Source organism: Merops nubicus, unplaced genomic scaffold (genome assembly GCF_000691845.1).
Source record: "Merops nubicus isolate BGI_N331 unplaced genomic scaffold, ASM69184v1 scaffold29386, whole genome shotgun sequence".
NCBI lineage: Eukaryota > Metazoa > Chordata > Aves > Coraciiformes > Meropidae > Merops > Merops nubicus.
Window position 1 is genome coordinate 9,708 of NW_008614850.1, and position 10,291 is coordinate 19,998.

Below are 10,291 nucleotides of genomic sequence, written 5' to 3' on the forward strand. Positions count from 1 at the left end.
TAAATAGTCAAGTGGAGGGGAGGCAAGAGAAGTTGAAAGCAAAGAACAAGGGAACATCTTAATTATTTTACATGGGGAGAACTAAAGAAACACTTTTCCTGTGCATACACTATGGAAAGATGTGGTACCTCGGGACCAAGTTGAATGGGCACCGATTGATCCTCCCAGATGCCAAGGCTCTAAGTGATACTGGCTGGCCAACGTAGATATGTATGGTACCAAAATTGTCACTGAGGATTCTCCTGGCTTTTAATAACCCCTATGAAAACAGGAAGGGCAAAACTCAAGTTTTGGTGCTACAGGGTGTGCATACATCCACGTATGTTCTGTTTATAAGGAATTTACATACAGATGTAGATTCTTTGGGCTTTGGGACTCCTAGGAGCTCATATGCATAGAGAGTTTCTTCTAATATCCTCTCGTAGCTGATGCTGATGGGAACAAGGTACGTGTCAAAAACTTCACGTTTAAAAAATGGTTCCATCACAATGCTGAGAAGACCTGTAAGTTGAAAAGAAAGGGGGGGAAAAAAGTGAATCACTTGTCTTTTTCAAGGAGGGAAAAGCAACTTTAACTTTGAAAAACGTATCTTCAAATTTTAGAAACTGCCAATAGGTGTGCACTGTGCCTGTTCTCTTCCAGCAAGCAGAAGCACAAGGCACAAGACAAGCTTTAAAAAAGAAGGTAAGTGTGAGCAACGCGTTTGGACAGCTATTTGTGCCCTCTCCAGAAGCACTGCTCTGCACTCGCACAGCATCTTCCTTCTCAAGATTCCCCATGGCTTTTACAGTTAGTTTGCAGTATTTCTCTGCTAGTCAGGGGACAGCTATTTTTTAGAAAGAAAAGGTTGAAGAGTTATGCAATTAAGTACACAATGGGACAAAGGGAGAGAAAGCAGTAAAGGTTCAAGAGACTCGTATTGTCACTCTTTGTGTGGCCTCAGAACTCAAACCAGTAGTATTCTCCACTATGCTGACAGATCTCACCAATTTCCCACCTCTTTAATACCTCTTCCTGTCTGAAGAGCTTTGAAAGCACATAGCCACTAATGAAAACACTAATAAACATTAAAACTTCCAAGTTTTCAACAAACCTACCAAACTTGGGAGTCAGAGTCTTGGCAGTGCGGCTTCTAGTTCCTTCAAGAAAAAACTCGATTGGGGCATAGCCACTCTTCAAAAGTAAAACAAACAAAGAAAAGCTGGTCAGAAAAATAAAAACATCTCTTCTTTACTACCCACAAATAGATTTAAGTACTTAAAATGCAAGTAAGCTTTTTTTAAGGGAAGCCATGCATGTCTAACTTCAGTTATCTCTAAGCCTAAATTCATCCACTGTATCTGCCACACCATATAGTTAAATAAACAAAGTGAAGACTTCACAGTGAAGATTTTAAATCACATAGCTATAACGTTGTGCATATTTCACAGGAATCATTCCAACAGAATGTTTCTTAAGCATACATTTTGAGAGTTCAGTAATTTATTTACCCTTAACATTGTTTTCACATATTCAGCAAACACTGCCCAGTAGAGTCTGTTCCCGCCGAAGGAACGTCGCATAAAAAAGGCACCTGCCCTTCGTAGCAGCTCACCAACTATTTTCATTCCTAGAAAATCTGAAAAACAATCAATTAAAAAACAAAACCACACTTACAAAACTTCTTGATTAATATCAGCCATCAGAATCAACCACTTTTTCTAACACGCTAGTTCAATTAACAAGAATAAAGAAATAAAAAAGTTCTCTTCCAAGGATTCTCTTATTGCAAATAAGGTTATTTGCTTTCAGATTGTCTAGCAAGACTTACATAGACATGAACAGCATGTTATAATATGCTTGCTTTTTTTTTTGTAAGCAACATTCACTTATAGCAATTTATTTTCATAATTTAGATGGCCAGATTTCAACCACAATAGAACTGGTTTTGAAATACATTGTCTCACTCATTTTCAGAAGGTGGTTACCACTGAATGTTTCCTAAGAGACACGGAAATTAGCTGAGCAATTACACTATATTATACTATTTATGATCCTGACTCATCACTTTGAGAGGCGTACACTAAACCAGCTAAATTTTTTTTATAGTTTTCTAGTTTTAAGCAACAAAGGTCAATGCTTAACTTGTTGAAGTGTTAGGGTCTGAACCCTGAGCCCTGAATTAGAGTTGACATGTAGATGAATCTCAAAACCAGACAGTCCTAGGGGTGGTATGAAGGTTGTGGTTCATCCATGTGTCAAAGGACCGAGTGAAATGCTGAGGTCTGAACCTCAAGCCCTGACTTAAAGTTGATTCTCACAACTAGGCAGAGGATTTTTCTCTTTGCTGGGAAACTATTTCTCTCTACCCTGAGAAATGTGTGATTAAAACTAAAATAGTGGAAGAAATATTCCTTTTGGTTTTCTCTCAAAAAAGGTCGGCTTGGCCGACCTTGGACAAAAAACAGCAAGGAAGACAACACCAGGTGTCCCTGTTTTGAAGATATTTTTGAAGGTTGCCATCTGCATGCTACTTGGAGCCAAACAAAGGCACTTGCCACCTATATCAGGAGAGCACCTCTTCACTAGGCACAAGTACCACTTTGAGAGCGGGTCTGTGAACTGCATCTTGTGAACCTCTAATACAATGTGCAGTAAAGACAACTACAACCACAGAGAAATGTGTTTTCTCCAGAGGAATTTAAAATAAAACACACATGCAGCAGTATAATCAAGCTGCAACACCCTAATTCTAGGAGAACTTTGACCCCAAAACACTTTAAAAAATGTTAATCACTAAAAAAATCCCTCTAAGCTGGCTAATAGTATCTTAAAATACTGTTTTGAGGCCTAAAACTCAGAAAAGCTCTAATCCAGAAGTCAGCAAAGTATTGCACTGATACCTATGACAGCATGTGATCAGATTCTGAACAAAGGGTGGCAGGTAAGCAGCTGCAACACCTTGATCAAGGCTGCTATGAGACATTAACTTCTGGATTCACCAGAATCTAACATGCATCACCTGGAGGCAAGATACCTGTAACCCAAAGATCATTCTCTCAGCTTCTGCAGATTTTCTACTGGTCTTCCTAACCTCTTGATTGGAAAAGTAGACTACAGTAAAATACTAAGTTCCCAGATGTTTTCTAGTTTTCCTGTGCACATTACAGTACTGAATAGCCGAGGCTATTGTCTGCCTCCTTAGAAGACATGGCTGATAGCCAAGAGTTCCAAGCTCAGGTTTCTCAGTTAAGTGCTGCCCAAGTCTGGGTTTTCAAAAAGCACATAAACTCAGAAGATATTTACTGTTAAAATCTTAAGGAGTTGTTTCCCACAAATATAGTGGCTTCATCTGCTTTAGAATTAACTATGTTCAAAATCATGGCCTCTGATGTGAGATTTCATTTCCCAGCCAGCTCTGCTCTCAGCACTTCACATAACAGTGTTCTGCCAATGCTCCAAGGCAATCTGTAACATCAGCAACAAGCACGAGGTGGTTTTTGCCCTTCACATCGGGCGACTACAACTGCACAGAAAACTGTATGAAGTGTCACAAAAGGTTCTTGCTCCTGGGCAAGTTTCTGCCTGTTCCCAGGCCAAAAAAAGCAATACAGAAGTCTTCTTCACAACACCTATCTTTGCCCTACCCTTGGGTCTACAGATGGGGTACTTCTGGGCAAACCTGTTATGCAAAAATTCACCTTTGATTGGACTCAGCACCAATGACAAGTTTTCAGACACTCTAAGCATATCACCCAAGGAGGTTTTAACAACATGTACTTGAAACAGAAGTTAAACACAATTACTTATAGAAGCAGCTACCAGACCCCTGGCTACCGACTCTCTGAATCCTGAAAACATTGTTAAAAGAACATACTTGCCTATTCCTGCAGCAATGACAGGCAGAGCCAAGTCATACGTATATAGCAAATAAGACAGCATCAAAAAGTCTACATAGCTGCGGTGACTGGGCAGCAGTACAACTGGATGTTCCTGAATGGCATGTTGCAACTGAAAAAAAAAAAAAAAAACAACAGCACAAACAATACTGTTTCAATATTTACAGACTGATTGTTGAAATTTGCAAATACCAACCTTCCCAGGGCTTAAGGGAAACAAGAACTGATTTGTTTGAGAGTGGTTACTCTGTCCACATACTGTACACTTTTTTCAGCATGGAATCATAAGAAATTTGGAGCAGTAGTTTCCAGACTAGCAACCTGTGGTTCACAAGCATCACAGGACTCAAAGTCAGGGCCTCCTCATTACACGACAGTCTAATTCAAATACTTTTTGATGGAGATGGGAAACCCAATACAGATTATCAGGGCTGACATTGCCGTCTTCCAGGGAATGCACTGCACCCTCCAGAACAGCAGCCATGAAACAGAGGGATGACAGCTCCTCAGGAAAGTGAGGCAAACTTAAAGCAGCACCTGCCTCAGAGGTGCACATTGTTTCACCACTCTTAGCTGTATGAAGGTTTTGCAGAACAGCCAACTCAGACACATAACATTAGGCTTTCAGCCCAGTTCAACTAGATGCATTATTAAATTTATAACACCAGATAGAAAAACTCTCTCAGTGGCTGAGTGTTGGCCTCTAAAATACTCATATATCATCCATCTTCCACCCCAATTATTAAGAAATGCAGTAATAAACACAATTGCAGTCTTTTTTTTTTTTTACAGGTATTTTTCACACTTGTTACGTGGAGTGAACAATTACAGTCTTTGTCCAAATCACTGGTGTGAAAATATAATATTACACACCCCCCCTCAGTACCAGTACTCACTCTCTGCATTCCTTCTTCATTGACACAAACTCTCTGGAAAAGCTGCTTAAATATTTTGCTCAAAGTAAAGGCAAAAAATCTGACAGCTCCTAATTGCATACTGTGGCCCATCTCATCCAGGATTTCCGTGGCTTCTTCTTGAATAATGTCAGGTGATTCTCCCATCTCTTTTGCTAACTAAAGAGAAACAAAATAAATGAAATAGCAGTCAGATGTAGTTCCCTTCTCCCTGCCCATGGACACCATCCTTGTGGCACAGCAATTGCTACAGAACTACTGCAACAGTCAGCAAGATGTTATTTGATGTGACAGGCATACGTCGAATCATACAGAATCTGTTAGGTACCAGCCGTAAGAGAAAGCAAAGTTAAAGCTGTTCAAAAATCAAGAATGAACTTAGATGTCAATGGGGGAGGAGGCAACAGTTCCCCTCCCCCACAAACACACCATCTGAAAGTTTTAACCTTTTGCATCTTCAGAGGAGATTTAAGTTTGAATATTTCCTGTATTAGTGGTCTGAAGAAGGTTGTGTGAGATTTTCTTTGCCTAGCAATATGAGACCTGTGTTTGAAAAGATGTTCACAACGTAAATCTCTGAAGTCCATTTGGGTTAGATTTTAAGACTTGGCTGAAGAAACTCAACCCTATCATGGCTCAATTTCTTTGGAATGTATTACTTTGGCAACGCTAGCACAAACACACACAAAGCACTGTTCCTACCAGCTCTGCATGTCAATGATCTCTTTTCTGTTGCTGTGTACATTCCCTTTTGAAGTTTCTTAAAACATAAGTAATGGTCATCCCTCTTATTTGGTACTTTGAATCTAGAAAAATTTAATGGAAAAGTATAAGTCTTTTGCTATTCTGAAATGAGGAACACATCTTTCACTAAACACAGAGCAAAGAGGAGGAATGGCAGAAGAAAAAGCCTTTGAAAAAGCATGTCATAAATAGATGAGGGCTGGGTGTCAGGAAGGAAGGGGCAACCTCTTTTCACTTATGCCCTGCGACAGGACACGGGGCAATGGTCACAAGCTGGAGCACAGAAGTTCCACCTCAACATGAGGAAGAACTTCTTTCCTGTAAGGGTTCCAGAGCACTGGAACAGGTTCCCCAGGGAGCTTGTGGAGTCTTCTTCCTTTGAGACTTTTAAGACCTGCCTGGCTGTGTTCCTGTGTGACCTGCCCTAGACTAGATGGTCCTGCTCTGGCAGGGGGGGTGGACTCGATGATCTCCAGAGATCTCTTCCAACCCCTAACAATTTATTATTCTGTGATGTCTCTGAATAGAGGCCAGCACTGCTTACATATTATTTCTATTTTGTGACATATGAGAAAATCTATCTCCACATACCACCTTACTATTGTATCTACTGGTTAAATTCTGTTTCAATAAATGCTTCCTTCAGCCTGTGTTTTCCACATGTAGCTATAACTGATTATTTAACTATATTATTTAACTTTATTATTTAACTATACCTTAAAGAAGCCAAAACCTTGTTCCCCTTGAGTCCCAGAAAAAACAGTCTCATTTAGGAAGCCAAAAAATTATTCTTGTTATTGACTAGGCAAAGAGATACTGTTCTCATTCACCAGTAGAAGGATTACCACACAGTTTACCCTGCGTGAATTAGGAACATATCCAAGACAGAGCTAAGAGCTTAGCAAAATCAGGAATCAAAAACGCCAGATCAATCACATTTAACAAGCTAATATAAACACTGCACTTAATTTCACATACTGCACCTCAGCAATTTGTCACAAGAACAAATTCTAGTATGCCTGGGTAAAGCTGGGTAAACTTTGCCCCACAGGAGGCACACTAGTAGTCTCAGTTAGATACTTCCAGTAATCTCTAGTGCAGAGCTGATAAGTAGGTTGCAGTGCCAGGTCTGCTAACCCCCTTCACTCACTTCATGCTATCCAGGAACATATCCACCAAAATAATTTTCTATCAAAAAAAGCAGCACTTCAGAAGAAAAAAAACACAGAAATGTCTTTCTGCCAAATCTTCTGTAATGTCTTCTCTTTCGGTACATGTTTTTGTGTTTCTAAGGTTGAAAGGTTAATTTGGGGGGGGGATTTCATATGACTCAGCAATTCATGATGGCAACAGGAATACTTTGTAGGACATGGTTTAGTTTATCACATTGTAACAGGCTTTCATATATCATAGGTAACACTGGATAACTGAAAAAAAAAAAACTGAAAAAATGTATAGTAGTTTAGCTATTTAGTTTATTTGTTACAAAGCAGTAGCTGCCCTTCATCTTAAAACAAAAATATGGTTACATCTCAGTGGTTTTAATTTAAAGAATTCACTGTGAAATTTAACTCTCATTTCAGGGAAAGTAGCATTTATCACTGATTCATAACTACTTCACTAGCATATAAAATTCTTACAAGACATCCTCAAAGTACAACAGTGTCTACTAAGCAGGAGAACACTTAGGTCATTCACAATGCTGCTTTCTGTGGAGGAGGAGGAGAAAAAAAAAAATCAAGTGCATTGGATGTTAGATGGTGAAGTGACATATATGCAAAATCAAAACACTATTTCATGAATTATCTATCTAAGATATTTAGTGGCAACTCTGGTAAATCAAGAGTTTGTTTTTACTGCCAAAGGAGTATGGCTCTCAAGCTTTCTGATTTATTCAGACTGCAGCTATCATGTTCAACAAGGTCAGCAATAGTATTGTTTTCCCTGCTACTACACAAAGCTTGGCTGTGTTCAGTTTATCCTGTCTCACAGCTCAGTGTCCAGACTTACCTGCTTGATAACATATTGAACTTGCTCTGACTGGAGAACAGCACTTTTAAGAGCATTTGGCTTGCAAGGTGAAAGTCCTTTGTAGATCACAGGAGTATAACATTTCATTGCGTATCTCAAGTCACTGGACAATCGCCTTTCCTCCAAGATATCTTCAAACTCATCTCTTTTCTTTGACGTGAGCTCTTTCTGCTGGGAACATAAAAATAAAGAATGAGATGCTGTCTCAGACAGCCATTCAGTGGTCTTGCCTGGCTACAGAACCAAAACAATGGCATGCAATACTTTTGCTATCTTTGGGGTTTCATCTTAGCTTTCTATAGTGTCTCCATTTCACACTGAGTGCATGAACAAATTTTACCTACTTCGAACAATGCTGCAGAAAGAACTAAAAAGAAAAGGATAAAAAAAAAAAAAAAAAACAAACCAAAAACAAAACACGCAACAGGAAGAAACAACTCACAACTCCAAAAAAAAACCTTTTCCAACTGCAAAGATTCCCAAATCACCCTGTGCCACATGTTACTTAATTCTGCCCAACAGGAAGAAGTGCAGAGAACACCTGGGCTTTGGAAGCTAAAGCACCTTGCCTCCAGCCTCTCCATGATTAGTAGGTATTAACTAAAACACCTTTGATTCCAACTCTCACAGCTACATGAATGGCATTATAAAAACCCAATCAGCAACATAAAAAAATAATCCCTGCTACTTTAAGTGGCATCTTAGTGATTTGTGCTTTCACCAAGCTTGGACATAAGTGCATAAAACACAGCCAGGCAGGAACAAATGAAAAAAAAAAAAAAATCAGCTCTGAGTACCCAGTACCATTGCTAAGCAGGAAACAAGGGGTACACGAAGAACCATCTGGGGACCCCTCCCACTGCAGACATCTCAGTGACAAAACTCTTCCCCTTGAAGCAGCAGGCACCCCTGCACTGCGAGAGACGTCTCCTATTATTTCCTATAGCACCACAGTTTGCGTGAATGACTCCTCAGTCTTTCCTGTGCAGAACCCCTGTGAGAATGAAGGATAAAACACGTTGTTTCAGGGCCTCTTACAGTGACCGTCTCGGGCCAGCAAACACATGGGAGAACACCAGCAACAGACGCCCAAGACGCCCAGCAGTGCCGGCTGGGTTTTCAGCCTTGGCAGAGGGAGTCCGGTTTCACTGCCAGCTGACCACAGCCATATCAGCAACACTATCAGAGCAGCTGACATTTAAACGAAGTACAGAGCAAATATTTAGTTCCTGTCCTTTCATCAAGACAAGATGGTAAAACAAAACAATAAAAATTGAGAATATCTCCACTCCAGAACCACGAAAAAAAAAAATCCTTCAAAACCTCAACAGTATCAAAAGCCAATTTCGTTTTTTTCAGAGAACACAAATCCTACCATGTTTGACCTTCTCATATTCTTTTCTCCACACAGTATAGTCAAATTTGGATAACATCCACCTACTGCGGTTGCATTTGGTAGATAATTAACTTTTCTTTCTACTAGTGTAGTTTAGAGAACTGTCTCACAGTTAAGTGCAGAGCGAACTCTTCAAGGGCTTTTAAAACAATCCTACACAAGGTATTAAACCAATTTAAATTCTTAGTTTGTTTGTTTGGGTTTTTTTATTGTATTCTTTCGCATTACAGTTTTCAATCTTTCTTATTCCACAGCTTTGGACTACTTGGTGTTTTGCAAGAGCCAAGTTCTTAGCTTACTGTTAAAAGCCTGGAAATAGTTTGTAAAAGCCATCTCTTACCTTTGACACCTTATATCGACCCCTTTGTTTAAAAATAAAACAGAAAAAAAAAATCCCATATGCTCTGCAATAGCAAAAAAGATAGCTCAAAATAGCATCAGAAAATATTAATTGGCTTTAAGCGTACAGTATGTGACAAGTCATCCCTCAGAAAATCTAAGCGACGTTTATGCCAATTACCAAAGTTTAAATCCTGCCATGTGCAACTGCACGACACCCAGACAAAGCAAGCCAGGGCTCAGCGCGGGTGCCCTCAGCCACAGGCGCAGTCCCTGCGCTGCCCCAGCCGCTCCCCTGCACAGCTCCGGGGAGCAGCGAGCTGCAAAACCCGCAGCCAACTGGCAGCCACCCACCCCTCTGCCACCGCTCCGCAGCTGACGTTCCCAGCTTTGAGTGCAACCGATTCCTCTCCATGGTAACAGGTATCTTCCCCACCCTGTCCTGAAGCAGGGCAGAAGGAGCCAAAGCACTCGCTTTACCAACCACTAACACTAACGCTGCTTCTGCACGTTACGGCCAAACCGTTGTTCCCGCTTCAACTGCCGGCTGGCAGACAGCACGTTGAGAAAATAACGCTGTGGAAACCCTGCCAGCAGAAAGCTTAGAGACGTGCGCGGGTACTGTAACACTGGTGGAGCACAGCAGCCCATCAGCAGGAGCCTGGAACTCCTCTACTTCCATACAACGTTAGAAAGCAATTAAAAGGAATTTATAGCGCTGGGTGGATCATGGCTGGCAGGTTTCTGTCCCGCAGGACAGCGGTGGGGCTGCCCCGGGCTCGGATGCAGCGCCGTCGGACAAAATCGCCCCGGAGAACCTCCCTTGCTCCAGCCGGCGGGCGTTCTACTAACTGTCTGAGGGGAGAGGCGATGCTCGGCAGCGCCGACTGTCGCGACAGGTGCTGGGGAAGCAGCCGGGAGGCTAACCCGGCTCGGGGCCCGCAGCGCAGCGGGTGGGGAAGGTGAACTGAGAGAGGAAACGTCCGGTT

General features: G+C 41.2%; 1 protein-coding gene across 1 annotated transcript in view; it reads right to left on the bottom strand.

Moving 5' to 3' along the window:
* The window catches only part of GNPAT (glyceronephosphate O-acyltransferase), a gene marked incomplete at its 5' end in the record, with an annotated part of 16,923 nt that extends 9,122 nt beyond the window's left edge, over nt 1-7,801 (bottom strand). The window contains 7 exons of the mRNA XM_008942375.1: nt 129-259; nt 350-501; nt 1,098-1,173; nt 1,491-1,618; nt 3,861-3,990; nt 4,775-4,951; nt 7,547-7,801. Of these exons, the coding sequence (XP_008940623.1) occupies nt 129-259; nt 350-501; nt 1,098-1,173; nt 1,491-1,618; nt 3,861-3,990; nt 4,775-4,951; nt 7,547-7,801 (1,049 nt within the window). The remainder of the gene's footprint in view (nt 1-128; nt 260-349; nt 502-1,097; nt 1,174-1,490; nt 1,619-3,860; nt 3,991-4,774; nt 4,952-7,546) is intronic.
* Between the last annotated feature and the right edge of the window lie 2,490 nt (nt 7,802-10,291).